At 44.7% G+C, this 15,344-nt stretch overlaps 2 protein-coding genes across 2 annotated transcripts; one reads left to right on the plus strand and one right to left on the minus strand.

The window, feature by feature from the left end:
* On the plus strand, positions 1 to 951 carry LOC130479718 (olfactory receptor 1020-like). The gene has a single exon (XM_056852126.1). It carries the CDS (start codon positions 1 to 3, stop codon positions 949 to 951), a length of 951 nt encoding a protein of 316 aa, XP_056708104.1.
* A 3,993-nt stretch (positions 952 to 4,944) lies between these two features.
* On the minus strand, positions 4,945 to 8,653 carry LOC130479627 (olfactory receptor 8D1-like). Its single transcript, XM_056852021.1, has 2 exons — positions 7,745 to 8,653; positions 4,945 to 5,046 (listed from the first exon to the last, which is right to left on the minus strand). Exons 1-2 carry the CDS (start codon positions 8,651 to 8,653, stop codon positions 4,945 to 4,947), a joined length of 1,011 nt encoding a protein of 336 aa, XP_056707999.1.
* Positions 8,654 to 15,344: the final 6,691 nt, after the last annotated feature.

Below are 15,344 nucleotides of genomic sequence, written 5' to 3' on the forward strand. Positions count from 1 at the left end.
ATGGAAACGCCTCTTTTCAATCACACTGTCATCACTGAGTTTGTTCTCCTAGGAATCACGAATCGACCTGAGTTAAGGCTGCCTTTGTTCATCTTGTTTCTACTTATCTATGTTGTCACCCTGGTGGGAAATCTGGGTTTAATCATTTTAATCAAGGCAGACTCACAGCTACACACTCCCATGTATTTCTTTCTCAGTAGTTTGGCTTTTGTAGATGTTAATTATTCCTCCACTATTACCCCCAGAATACTGGTGGATCTCTTATCAGAGAAGAAAACCATTGGGTTTTTTGGCTGCGCAACTCAAATGTTTATGTTTGTTACATGTGGTAGTACTGAGTGCATCCTATTGGCCTTGATGGCATATGACCGATATGTGGCTATTTGTAAGCCTCTGCATTATGCTGCCCTAATGTCAAGGAAAATGTGTTCTAGGCTAGTATCTGGTTCATTTGTCCTGGGTATTTTCTATGCAATTTTACATACTGCGTTCACTTTTACTTTGACCTTTTGTGGGCCAAATGTGATCAGTCATTATTACTGTGACATTCCCCCACTCCTACAACTTTCTTGCTCTGATACCCACACCAATGAGATAGTAATATTTACACAAGTTAGTATAAACTGTATAGGCACTACAGTGATCATCATAATCTCCTATGTTTGTATCTTAGCCACTGTGTTGAAAATCTATTCCACTAAGAGCAGACAGAAAATCGTTCCACTGAGAGCCTTTTCAACCTGTACTTCCCACCTGATGGTTGTTAGCTTATTTTATGGGACAATTTTCTTTATGTATTTTCGACCAAGTTCCAAGTATGCATTGGAACAAGACAAAGTGGCCTCCTTGTTCTACACTGTGGTCATCCCCATGCTGAACCCCTTGATCTACAGCCTGAGGAATAAACATGTAAAGGAGGCTTTTGTAAAAGTTCTGAAGAAGTTCCTGTAACTGCTAAAGTATAGATTTGCCATAGTAAACAGATAATAATGAGAAGAATGTTTGACTTCAGTTAATGGTACAAATGGACATATCTGCTTTACAAACTGATATGGTTTTATGACAAATTCGAAATGGCTGGAAGAATCCTTGAAATTGTACTGTTGTGAGGGTGCTGAAAGTTTTCTATCCAGAGTTTCCTGGGTAGATAAGGACAATAGAAATGCATCATTCACAGTTGTATCCAATTGCTATCAGAAAGAGCTCTCATTCTGAATAAACAGACTAAGAAGAACAGGTCCCGAACTGAAAAACAGCCGAATTTCCCCCAATTCAGCGGTTTTCAGTTCAGATGGAACCGAATTTTTTAAAAAGCGGGAAAATGATGAGCTGAATTTGGCGAGTTTGGGGCGATTGCTGAATAAATTTGGCAAATTCGGGGGCTCCGAATCAGCAGCATAACCGTCAGTTAGTAAGCAGCATTCTCTCGCGGCCAATCGGTGGCTAAGCTGGGTCTTCTTCTGGCCAATCAGTTGCGGATGAGTGCGTGAGCCCAGCTGCTGTGCGGCCCGGGGAGAGAAAGAGAGACCATCTGTTTGTGTGAGAGAAAGATCCCCATGGGGGTGTGTGCACATTCGTGGCTTTCCACGGCTCCGAGGAGGCATTTTTGGAGGTGGAGGTCCCAAACTTTCAGTGTAGCTTCAGGGGACCCTTCTTGCAAGAACCCCCAAGTTTTGTGAAGATTGGGTCAGAGGGTCCGAAGTTATGGGGTCTGGAAGGGGTCCCCCCAAAATTGGCCATTGGAATAAAGCGAGTAAGTACACATTCGCGGCTTTCCAAGGCTCCGGGGGGGGGGATTTTTGGAGATAGAGGTCCCAAACTTTCAGTGTAGCTTCAGGGGGCTCTTCTTGCAAGAACTCCCACGTTTTGTTAAGCTTGGGCCAGGGGGTCCCGAGTTATGGGGCCCGGAAGGGGTCCCCCCAAAAATTGCCCATTGTAAGGACTGATCTGGCCTGAGAACGGAGTGTTGTGGTTCAGCCAGGTGCTAACCCAAGGTCGCAACTGTTATGCTAATGTCTCAAGAGATGTGTGTGTAGTCTAACTTCCGTGAGAACTGAATGGTTGCCCTAGCAACTAGGGGTGGCCTGTCTTTGTAGCCTTTCTTCTTTATATACGATCCTCTGTAGCCTGCATCCCCATTAGAGTCCTTCTAAGTTTCATGGCTTCTGCAAATTGTTGTATTTTCCAATAAATCAGCTTTCTTAGGATTTCCTGCCTACGGAGTCTGTTTATGGGTTTGTCAATGAACACAGAGCTTGTAAGCACTTGTGTTCACTGAATTCCAATAGCCACATCAAGAGACAAAGTCCAAAAGAGTTGGTTTATTGGTAACAGGTATGCAGAGCTTAAAGACCAAAAGGCAGGAACGAAGGGGGGTGGGGGTGCACTTGGTTATATGGAGAATTACAGACACAGAACTACAGTCACATCATGATTACAGAGGCAGTCTGGAAATACCAAGCTCCCACGGACCTCAGCCCCTGGGAAGCTAAGCTAAGCAAAGCAACTGGCAGCTGCACCAGAAAACAACCTTGAAGTCAAGGCGAAACGAGGTGTTTACAGGCAGCCTGACATTCTGCTCCCCTCAAGGCCCCCTCTCACATCGAGGGGCTGGTTTGTGGGGGTAGGTACGATGGAATGCGCACTCCAAACGGGGGACAGACACATCACGGGAGGGTACCCACTCATCATAGGCAGGAGGGAGGTGCTTCCAGCGAACAAGGTATTGGAGAGAACCGTGATGTAAGCGGGAATCCAGGATTTTGGCAACTTCAAAATACTCCTCCCCCCCCCACCATCACCAGCTGCTCAGGAGGCGGTTCGGGATGCCAGTTCGGGGCGGCGACATGAGGTTTCAGGAGGCTGACATAGAATACAGGATGTACGCGCCTCAAAGTCTTAGGGAGGGTCAGTTCCACGGTTACTGAGTTGATTATTCGAGCAATAGGATACGGGCCCACATACGTGGCACTGAGTTTGCCACACGGGCGGGTAGACCGTAGATTCTTGGTGGAGAAGTAAACCAAGTCTCCAACATTAAAGTTCGGGCTGGGAGAGCGGTGCTTATCCGCTTGGGTTTTGTATTTCCGTTTGGCTGTTTCCAAGTTCTTGACCAGCCAGGGCCAAGTGGTGTGGATAGCTTGGACCCAAGACTCCACATCCGCACCCCCCTCCTCCCCAGAAACATCAACCTGGCCAACGGGACTGAAATCCTGACCATACACAGCATAAAAAGGACTGAAACCAGTAGATTGCTGTACAGCATTGTTATAAGCGTATTCAGCAAAAGGTAAAAATTCAACCCAGTCATCTTGATGGTAATTAACATAACAACGCAGATAGCATTCTAAAACCGCATTCACTCGTTCAGTTTGTCCATCGGTCTGGAGGTGAAAGGCACTAGACAACCCCTGCTCCACCCCCACCAACTTGAGAAAAGCTTTCCAAAACTTGGCGACATAGCTCTCCCCGCGGTCGCTGATTATCTTACGCAGAAAGGAATGTAAACGAAAGACATGTGACACAAAGAGGTGGGCCAACTTTGGGGTGGAGGGTATACCAGTGCAGGGAACGAGATGTACTTGCTTGGAAAATAAGTCAGTAATCACCCAAAGAACCGTCTTACCCTCGCTGAGAGGGAGATCTGTCATAAAGTCCATAGCAATTACTTCCCAGGGCCTGGAGGGGACTTCCAGCGGATGCAAAAGTCCGGAGGGCTTTCCCTGGGATCGTTTGACAGTGGCGCATTTAGGGCAACTGTGAATGAAAGAGTCCACATCGGCACGCATGCCCGCCCACCAGAATTGCCTGCGCAACAAGTGGAGAGTTTTCAAAAAGCCAAAGTGCCCCGCAGTTTTGGCTCCGTGGGCTAATTGCAGGACTTCCTTCCGAAGCACTTTGGGTACATATATCTTAGAGTCCTTGTACCAACAACCACCCCATTCCAGCAGGGATGGGGGAAGTGTTTGAGCAGTGTGTTCAGCCAGGCACTGGCACGAAGGGAGTCCAGGAAGGAGTCAGGCAGGGTCATTCCCACCACGGAGGGGGGCGAAACAAGGCTCGGTGGCAGTGGGGGTGGGGTGGAATGGAGGACTGGTTGACCTGGGGCACTAGGCGCAGGAGGCACAGGTGGGACCGGTGAGGGAGTCGATTCCCCCCTTTCAGAGGCACTGCTGTCCGCTGGTTGGGACTGGGACTGGAGCAGAGTTTGGGACCGGGTTTGTACAGCCAAGACAGGTAGAGCATCCCTTTGCGCCGGGGTGAATAAGGAGACTGTTGGACGGTCGATTTTCACTGGATACTGGGGAAGCCTGGAAAGAGCATCTGCCAGTACGTTCTGTTTTCCAGGCACATGGTTGAGCACAAAACGAAATTGAGCAAAGGAGTCAGCCCAACGCTGCTGTTTCGCAGACAGTTTGTGGGCCCCCGTAAGGGCTTCCAGATTTTTGTGATCAGTCCAGACCTCAAAGGGAACCCTGGAACCCTCCAGAAATTGCCTCCACATAGTGAGGGCATGGTGGACGGCTGCAGCTTCTTTCTCCCAAATCAGCCAGTTTAGTTGGGAGTGTGCAAATTTCCTCGAAAAATAAGCACAGGGGTGGAGAAGACCGTCTGGTCCTTGTTGCACTGTTCTACATGTGACCAAAACTGATATGTCTCTGGCAAGTGGAAAAGAGCCACCCCATGGATAGTCATGGTAAAGAGTATGCCATGAAGGGGCACACAAGTTGGGAGGGGGGTACTGTCTAACTGCTCGATAGCAAGAACCATCTTAACAAGCTCACTAGAGAGGGAACTAAGGTAAGTAAATGAACATATGGGGATACTGCATGAATGTTTGAGCCCTCCCCGCCAACTGCCCAACTGGAAAAGGTAATTTAGGAGAGGGATCTATGTAGCCAGGGTTCTGCTGGGGTACACTTCTTTTAAAACATCCTTCATGCCTCAGGAAACATTGCTCTTCAAAGTGTGATTTTGTTTTGCATGCATTCCTCCCTGGAAAACTGTAAGTGATAATGCATACAACTGTAATTTTTTTCTTATCACCTGTTGCCCCCACATATTAAAAGAGAAACATGTAAACCCCAAACTATTGGGAGTGGAAGATAGATTCCTACCTTTGCAATTCCACCTTTCCCCATGACTGCATTGCTCTAGTGGCTCCTTGTTATTCTTCCTTAGAACAGGAGGAGAAGTATGTGTGTGAGTATCTTGAAGGTATGCCAGCTAATCTCTGAGGTATGCTGGTGTTGCAGCCATCAACCACAATGGGCAAAATCACGGCACTCAGCTCGGCCTAAGCTCCAGGAATGTCCTGGGCCATGAGGGCACCCACGTGCATGCCTCCAACCCAGTTGGAAGGTTTATTTCATAGCTTCAGAGAGGACAGCTCCATCCATGCAGCATGATCGAGGGCAGAGGTCTACTCCACTGCCATGTGCCGGAAGGCATGACATTGAGTGGTTGCAAAGCTGCTTTTAGTGGTAATGAGGGCCATTCTAGCATGCTCTACTACCAACCCACACAGCAGCAACTTCTCCACATCTGATGAAGAGAGCTTTGACTATCAAAAGCTCATACACCAAAAATCTTGTGGTGCTCCTGTATTCAAATCTAGATGTTCTTCACCTCCATCCACTTAGGCTGGTGGTGGACATTACTGGCTGCTGGGCCAGGCACAGCCATGCCAATATGGCACAGGGGAATGTGAGGGTGAGGCCAGGCACCATGGGAACTTCCAGATTGCATCTCCACCCTGTTCCTCCCTATCAGCACATGGTGGACGTGAAGCAGCAGCAGGGAACCTCCACGTGACATACCCCAACCCCAGGAACCGCAGTAGGTGATTGGGCTGAGCCTGTGGGGTCACCATGGGCCCTAGGGAGTGAGGAACCACCCCACATGATCTGTGCTTCTAATGTGCCCTCAAACCATCAGATAGCTTGCAGCAGGATTGTTGCCCTTCTACCTGCCAACCCCCATTGGGACCACGCTGTACATCTGGGTGGCACAGGGAAAATGCAGAAGGTGCCATGCCAGGTGCTACTGTGAGTGCATCAGCACCTTGCAGCTCCCCAGCAACCGTTGCCTGGAGCAATTCCGTCTGAATATGGTGAATATCCAAACCCTATGCAAGGAACTTGGCTCTTTGCTGCAGGGCCAGGTGGGGAGCATTTCTTCTCGGTTTGCTGGCCATGGCACACCAAGGTGCTCGGGAGATGGCTCGGCTGTGCCATGGCTGTGCTGTCCCCAGCTGCGGAGCATCTACCCCCCCCCCCCCGGTAAGACTCATATGAGTTAAGCCCTGATTTTTAAAAAAATGTTCTTTTGGATTGGCTTAATTGGTGCCACACCAGACATTGTCCTCGCTACCATATTCAGAGAAAAAAATCACTATCAGTAGAAGAAGTTGGGGGGGATCCTCAAACTCAGCAACCAGCATATGCTATTTTCTTGTGCTAAAATATCACTGGCCTGGTGCCTAATGATTACATCAAATCTCAGTTTTTGGACTCATTCAAAGACAAGCTTCCACCTAATACCAATTTGCTAGTTTAAAGAAAGCTCTTGTCTCATAATGTCTAATAATATAAGCCGTGAATCAGCAACTCCCTGGAAAGTCTCTCACATTCAAAATTTCTGAATACTTCAATCTGACTTCTACCACTGCACATCACATGGAGAAAGCATTTTCCCAGTGTCAAACCCAACCACCACATAGTATAATACGGAGATGATAATACTAAACTATATACCAAGTTGGTCTAAAAATGATAAATACACAGCATTTTGAACACTATTATTATATGGCAAGCTACTTATCATTTCTGTTGTTTATTTATAAATACCTCAAAAGTGTGGCACTGTACATTGTTTTTGTTAAAAAGAACAAACCTTGCTTGAAGGCTTACAATCAAAATCAATAGGACCATAAAAAAGAAAACCTCGCAGGGCGGGAAATTAGTCTTTGGAGACAAAATAAATTTTCAAACACAATTGAAACTGCTGCGAGAGAGATGTGGTTGTTGGGAGGCAGTGAGTTCCAGAAACAAAGGAACAAAAGAGAAAGGCCGAAGAAGCAGTAACCAGAGATTCCCCAACAGAAAAAAATACTGGTAGGGCAAAGATGATGAGAGGACAATAATGAAGAAAGCAAAGATGATAGACAAGATGGGTGAGGCAGAAAAACAGAGAGATTTAAAAGTGGAAATAGTAAGTTAAACTAGATCTGATAAGGAAGCAAAAGAAGAAAGAAGAGAGTGTGCGGGCTTATTAAAACTGTAGACAGACGCTCTTGTCTTAGAGTTAGTTCTGCATATCAAAAGTCAAACTACTTAACTGCTTATGGATCAGAAAGTCAGCTGCTCATAACTTCAAAGTGCATTGTACAATAAAGAGTGAGGAGCAAAATTTGAGTTTGTTTATGCCACTGGACTTAAGGCTATAGGACTAGAGGCCTCTCTGTGTAAGTACTGTTGTGGCGTAACAGTTCCTGGGTAGAATTGGGTGAGGCTATATAGGTCAAGAAAAACAAATGATTTTTATATCACTTCAGGAACAAGACTGAGATGGGACTTATTTGTTATTGTATTAAATGGTAGTATGTATGGCCTTTTGTAGGGGCTTAGCCAAACTGACAAGTATTTGTTTAACTATGCTGACATGCTACCAGAAAAAATGTATAAACCCTCTACCTTATTGGGCGATTGCAATGACACTCATGGGAAAAAGAACCTGCTCTTGCTTTTCTGAGAGCGTCTCTCACCTCATTATTCCTCATGCTGTAGATGAGAGGGTTCAACATGGGGGTTGTAACAGAATACAGCACTGAGATCACCTTGTCTTGATCTAGAGACAGGCTAGAGGGGGGCCGTGAATACATATAGAGGGCACTCCCATAGAACAATATGACAGAGGCCAAATGGGAGCCACAGGTAGAGAAAGCTTTGTGCCTTCTCTTTGTGGTGCGGAACCTCAGGACAGTAGCAAGGACAGATAAGTAGGATGCTAGAATGATAATTGTGGTGGTTGTGACATCAAACCCAACTACAGCAAAAAGCAACATCTCATTGAAATGTGTGTCTGAGCAGGCCAGAGTTAGGAGAGGAGGCACATCACAGAAAAAGTGGTTGATCGTATGGGATCGACAGAATGGCAATCTGAATGTTGAGATCGTATGTATAGTTGAGGTAATCACACCAGCAAGATATGCCCCAGCCACTAGCCCTACACAGATTTTCTGTGACATAACAACTGTGTAGAGCAAAGGGTTGCAAATTGCAACGTAACGGTCATAGGCCATGGCAGCCAATAGGTAGCACTCAGTCGAAGCACTAACTCCAAAGAAAAACAGTTGACTCATGCATCCAGCAAAAGTGATGGATTTGATGTCCACCAAGAAATTCACCAGAGTCTTAGGAACAATCACAGAAGAGTAGCATATGTCTAAGAAGGAGAGGTGGCTAAGGAAGAAGTACATGGGCGTGTGGAGTCTGGGTTCAATTCTGATTAACACAATCATGCTGAGATTCCCAAGCATAGTGAACAAATAAATCACTAGGAACAAAACAAAACACAAAACCTGAAGCTCATGTTGACTTGTGAAGCCCAAAAGGATAAAATCTGTTATTGAAGACATATTTCCGTCTGTCATTATTTTGAAGAAGTTCTTGCATTCCAGTCTTTGTCTGCCTCTGTCAGGTGATGGCACTGAAGCTATGAGGAAAGCACAGATGTCATCATTATCATCACTCCTTCTAATAGCAAACTGGATGGTTGACTGCCTATCAACAGGACAGTGAAAATACACCACCCATTTTCAAGACAGTGGTTTCTGAATACTCCGGAGATGCTCCAGGTGAGCAGAAACATTGTCACTGGCACCTCCCCTCAAATGGAACCACAATGTGTGCATTTAACTAGCTTATTTAAATGGCAATAAAAACAACTAAGATTTTGGCTGAAGGTTCTCAGCATCAAGGGAGTACCAATCCACTGTAAAATGAATGATGGGCTGTTACAGGAACAGCTGTCCATCAATGCATGATGCCCCAAGTGCTTGCCATCTATCCCTAGCTATCATGAGCAACCCACCTATGGCCTAAACCAACATGTCATTCATAGGGGAACCCAAAAATTTCTGCATAGCCTCAAAAAAAATTCCACGATGCCTCATAGGAGGAAGAGTGGGTGAGCAGCATGTGGCAAAACATATGGGAAAGGTGGAGTTCCCTTATAAAGCCTCCGCTATCACTCTGACATTGGCTGAATACCTGCTCAAGCAGTCACATTGTGTGCCATATTTGATTAATGAAGGGGCCAAAACAGCAACCTCCCTGTCCTTAATGGTCACTAATGTATTTATTTTATACATTAAAAATAGAGGCACCCCCCCCCCCAAGTCTGAACTAGAACTTCCGGCATCACATCAGGTTCCGGGAATCTGATACAATCATATGTATGAGGACTTCAAGATTGCTTTTTGAAAATAGAATATACTTACTGAAGGAACTGAAGAAGCTGGAAGCTTTGGCAAACCACTTATACACAAAATTTGTGCATTACAAATTTTGGACATGTATCAGTTTTGCTTTCAAAAGAAGATGAAGTAATTCAGAACCCAAAATCTGGGGAGAAATTTAAATGAAGAATTACTTGAAAGTATCCCTAAAGAATTCCATTACTTTGTGCTCTACTGTACAATAATCCCACCTTTCTCTTTAAACCTTTACTGCAACTTTTTATCTTAATCTTTCCTCTATTACATTGGAAGATTTGTACCATCTCCATCCCCAAATGCACCAAGAAATATTGTTAATGATTGATAACTCTATTTATAATACAAATATCTTTGGGAAGAAAATCGTTCTGAGAAAGTAAAAAGGAGTAGACAACAAATGTAACGTACCTTTTGGAATATGAAAATACCTTGTTCATATAAAGCTGCCCACTCAGGCTCTTGTAATTGTCTCCATATTAATATGAAAGCAAGATGTGTTGCAAAGAATTTATTCTCTCCCCTGGAGCATCCGAGATGTAGCCTGTACTTTGGGGTATCTTGGGAAGAGTGGGGAGGGAGAATGGAATTATGGAACACAGGTGCCTTTTGGGAAAACCTATCTGAATCCTTGCAGAACTTAGCTCATTAACTCTTATCATTAACCTATACACACAGATAACTGTTTGCAGGAATTTAACCATTCGATACTAACTGCTGTGCTTCCCAGGTCTGAGCCTGTACATGTGCAATGTGTGGTAGGCTGGAGTTATGAATGCCAGAAAACATTAAAGGAGAGTCTATTCTATGGGGTCGCTCCTTTCTTCTCAAGAAAGCAATTAAACATGTTGCATAACCTCTGATCCTTGGTACAAATGAAACAGTTTGAAATACTATGGTTTGAGTTGAGCAAATGGACCTGAGAATCTCTTTTGCATCCCTATTCAGGATCCACCAATTGTCATCGCCACTCATCTAAAAAGTCCCTTCCACTTGATATAGTGGGCAAATTCTGATATCATGGATTTTAATTCCTGGTAAATTCTGCCCTTAATTGTGTCTACTGGGACTTATAAAATGTGATAATTATGTCTGTAAAAACTGTAGCAGAGATCAGTGTCCATAACGTTTTTGAGAAGGTGACAGTTGCACTTACAGAACATTTCATGTGACAAGGGAATAAAATAGAAGACTATGCTATGTGCCTATGTATTCCATAACTGAATCACTATAAATACATTTTTAACTATTGCCTCCTTGCTCCAGAATGAAAACATGAAAAACAGGTAATTCACCGCTGAATTACAGTTGATATTCAAACTAAAGTCAATGCATTTACCAGGGCTGAATAAAGACCTTGCATTCATGGATCATTACCAATGCTTATTTCTCCACACCCATCTCTCCCCTGGACATCACAGACTCTTCTGCACACCACACCTAATCCCATCACACCTGCTATTCACATTTACATACTGTTAACATTTACATACTAATGCTTGTCTGAATTCACTCTCCTCTACTTAAAGACAGATGGATTCACATTCTAGCTGTATCTGAAGAAGTGAGCTGTGGCTCACGAAAGCTCATACCCTACAAGAATTTTTTTTTATTAGTCTTTAAGGTACTACTGGACTCTTGCCCTTTTCTACTAATGAAAAACAGAAATATGGATTAAATTTGGGGTATTTTGGTGTATGTATGGCTAATCAAGGTCACAAATTTATAACTGTAAGTTGGGTCAATCCTGCCAGGCAACTTTCTTTGTCTGCCAGAATTTTTGGAGAACTCGTTTTTGGGGAATACCTGAGTTAGTGTTGCCAGGCCAAGCTGAGAGGAGTGCAATTTTTTATTTCCCCCCTGCCCCAGGGGCAGATCTACTGTGAAACTAATGAAGCTTAAGCTTCAGGGCCCCTAATCCTGGAGGGGCCCCCAAAGCAACTTTTTTTAATGAGTGAATTTCTCTACTAATCAATGGAGTTTTTTAGTGATAGAATCATAAGCCAATGGGTTGAAATACTTAATATTGACTTTAGAACATGCTCTAATAGTACCCATTTCACATGGCCTCAAAATGTCCCTGTAATTGGTCAAATTTCAAAATTTTATTGGGGGCTTGAAGTGCTCAAACTCCCAGCTGTAAGGGCTCACTGAGCTCACCAGAATCTATTCATAGCCTACATTTTGGCAGCTGGATCCTCAAATCCTTCGTTGGTGCACGGCTTAATAATTCTGTAGCTCAGTCCTGTCAGAAGTACCAATCAATAATAAATAGTCAACACTCTTATCCCTTTTACCCAATCTTACTTTGGGATAGAGAAGACCAGACACAGAGAGATCTGTTGAAGCATTTATTTGGCCATAATAAATGGGAGACAGCTTAGCACATGCAAGTGCTTCCAGCTGCTCAAAGCAATGAAGCAGTTCTCTGTCTTTTATAGCCCTTCAGAGGCTCAGCCCTACAGATGCCCGAACGCCAGCCCTCTTGGCTTCTCCTGAATGGTTTCACCAAGTTACAGTCTCTCTCGGCCGTCCTACAATCCATATATGGCAGTGGTGGCGAACCTATGGTACGGGTGCCAAAGGTGGCACTCGGAGCCCTCTCTGTGGGCGCGCACGCCGTTACCCCAGCACAGAGTTCGCCTAAGTTCGTTCCCCCGGCTGAGGAGGCTGGGGACCAGCGGTGCCTTCCCGGCTCCTCCGGGAAGTACCGGGCGCCTTCTCTGCAGTTGCTGGCTGCGCACTCCGGAAGTGAAGACAACGACGAGCCTTCTGCCGAGGACTGGAAGAGGTGGAGCTGGGACGGGGCTGGACTGGGAGTGGGACGCCTGGGCAGCCGTCTGCGGCAGGCTGGTTGGTGACTTCAGCATGGGGGATTGGCGGTGAGGGCCGAACGGGGGCCCACCTGGCGTTTGTGCTGGAGCCGAGCTCTTTGCTTAGCTCGGGTTTCCACTCTGCTCGTCCATGCAACTGAAGATGCCTCTGAGCGTGTGCAGAGGGCTGTCCCCACCATCAGCCCCTCCGCATAACAGTCTTTTTAAATTCGTATGAAGATAACAGTTGGAAAAAGAACCAAACTGAAGGGGTGGGGACTATGCTCCAGCTGCTTTCCTTCCTCCGCTCAGCCGCCCATGCAGGGTTGCCAACCTCTAGGTAGTAGCAGGAGATCTGCTATTTCAGTTCACCTGGAGAACATGGCCACTTTGGCAATTGGACCCTATGGCATTGAAGTCCCTCCCCAAACCCCACCCTCCTCAGGCTCTGCCCCAAAAACCTCCCGCAGGTGGCAAAGAGGGACTTGGCAACCCCTACCCCATGTGGACTTCTAGCTGTGTTGGCACTTTGCGATAAATAAGTGGGTTTTAGGTTGCAGTTTGGGCACTCAGTCTCTAAAAGGTTCGCCATCACTGATATATGGCATACATTGACATCATGCAGTCACCCGCTTCCCATCTAAAAATGGTTACTGTTTTGCTGATTTGAACAGTTTCAGTTCTCATGTCCCCTTGAGTTGTTTATGACCATGTGGTTATCTTTTGCAAAACACTTACTGACAATCTAGGTTATTTCTGATGTTTTTATGACCTTGTGACTGTCTGGTTTTTATTTACTTCCCCATTTTCCCAACGACCATCTGTTGGACTCCTTGGGTAAAGTCCAGACTCCCCCTCCCTTCTCTGACCACAGTCTGACTTCTATTTCTTAAGACTTGTCTTGTACTTTTAACCTTTTATTAATTTTATATGGGACCCTGAAATATTTTAGTAACTTATTGCTAAGTCCAGAATTCAATAATTGGAGGTATTTGAAATTGTCTCCCAACCTAAACCATAAAGCAGCCATGAAGCAGCCATCCTGTGTACAAAACTACTTCAATATTCCAAACTTATCAGACTTAAGGGCTTTGCACAAACATTCTTTATCTAAATAGTGTATTTCTGCAGTCTGTTTGCTTTCAGTAGTTCTTACTGTGTTATATAGTGTCTCCAGAAAGAGACTGTACAAGCTAACAGTGACATTTGGTGGTTGTTCAATGTCTCTACCTATCCAGCCCCTGAAGGAGTTCTACCTTGTTTTACCATTTAACCTTGGCTAAAGGTTCACTAACTCTCTCATTTGCAGATCTCCTTACCTGTAGTATTCATAGATTGTGCATCTTAAACTAGCATTTAATCTGTATTTTATTTAAAAGCTCTTTTCAAAAATCATTTCACTTTTGCCCTGGCTGCATTGTCTATTTTTAGCTGTCTGTCTGCAAAGCAGAGTCTGTGAAACAAGGTTTGTGCAGAAAAATGGGAAGTCTCTTAATTCTTCCTAGCAACTGGCTTTTTGAATCTTTGATAACTTGGTTTTCTTATAAGATTTCTACATAAGCTAATACCTACAATATATGGCTTTAAGTTGAAGCTTGCTTTTACTATATATATTCCTTTAAGCATATTTCTTTATTTCCCTTAATAGTAACTTATTAAGCTGTCAGATTCAATCTCTCTTTTCCCAAGCCTTGTGTTGGGGCTCTGTGTATGCTTCTTGACCTTTTGCACATGTTGTCTGGGTTGATGGAATTCTGCAAAAGTCTCTCTGAGTCCAGAGGCCAGCAGACAGAGGTATTTTTGGGATGAAATGCCCTCAACAATCAATTGAACCAGGTCACTTCTCTCCTTTCCCTGTTGCCTCCACCCTTGGCCCTCTAAATCAGTAAAGACTCTCATGTCGTGCAAGTCTAATCCATCAACCCTTTCACAGACAGCCTGCCTGGATTTTCAGCCATGGGAAAGAGGAGAATCTTGTCTGTACCATGTTTTATGCTTTCCCTATATTATCCTTAATCTATATATATGTGTGTGTGTGTGTGTGTGTGTGTGAAACATTCCTATTAGCGTGAATATATTTTCAAAGCAGACTAAGTCTCTACATTATTCCCCCCCTTCTGCCTATTTTAGATTCTCCTGTCTGCGACCATGAGCTCAGAGAAGGAAATTCCTAGCCTAACAGCAGAGAAAAAGCAGAAGACCTCTAGTTTCACAGACTATGGACAAATTTTCAGCTTGTGTCCTTTTTCTCTCTGAAATCCTCCAGACCTTACCAGGAGATTTTCTTTGGTTCATCTTAAAAGCCATTTTATATATGCTTGCCACCTTTATATATATTCTGCCAGAGGTGAACAGGTGATTGCCTCCATCAGTCCTTAGGCTCGAGCCAATCAGAACTATAAAAAGACATCTGAATTCTCAATTCAGGCTGCATTCATCTTGCTTGTGCATTTCAACACCAAAAGATCAGATTTTCACCTCTTTGTCCCTCTGATGACCCCCTCCCTATTATTACTATTTATTAGTTAAATTTGTAGCCCACCCTCATTCCCGGTCAAAGCCGGACTCAGGGTGGGTGTCATGATCCTAGGCCTCAAGTGCAGCCTACAGGCCATAGGGAGGCCTATATTAAAGTAGTTTTCAGGCCTACATCTCCCAGGTTCCCTCTGGGCCTTGTGATTGGTGGAAGAGGATTTGGAGGGAAGGCTAGAGCCAATCAGGGGTAAGGGAGTGGTGCCTGGGAGAAAGAATAAAAGGCCTTGCCTGAAAAGGGCTGGGGAGAGGCTGCTGCAGATTGAGGGATCCCTCCTCCAGGAAGGGGTGAGTTAGCATGAGGCCAGGTGCTAGGAGAGGGCTAGGGACAGTAAAGATAGATGTATTAGGGTTTTTATTTGTTTGATTGCCGGCCTTTACTGGTTTTGTCATCCTATTGTGGCTTGAGATCATTATTATTAGACCTTTTTAATAAACGGTTTGTTACTCTGCCCTGGGTCCTCTCCTCATTTGGTCACCTAGAAAGTATACCCTGTTGGGAG

This window comes from Euleptes europaea, chromosome 6, assembly GCF_029931775.1.
Source record: "Euleptes europaea isolate rEulEur1 chromosome 6, rEulEur1.hap1, whole genome shotgun sequence".
NCBI classification, from domain to species: Eukaryota; Metazoa; Chordata; class Lepidosauria; order Squamata; family Sphaerodactylidae; genus Euleptes; species Euleptes europaea.

What these genes read in the sequence shown, in the direction of transcription:
- LOC130479718 (XM_056852126.1), top strand. Translation starts at nt 1, where the DNA reads ATGGAAACGCCTCTTTTCAATCACACTGTCATCACTGAGTTTGTTCTC.
- LOC130479627 (XM_056852021.1), bottom strand. Translation starts at nt 8,653, where the DNA reads ATGACAGACGGAAATATGTCTTCAATAACAGATTTTATCCTTTTGGGC. An exon ending in TGAGAGACGCTCTCAGAAAA is followed by an intron (nt 5,047 to 7,744) that starts GCAAGAGCAGGT and finishes TGGGGGCAACAG; the next exon opens with GTGATAAGAAAAAAATTACA.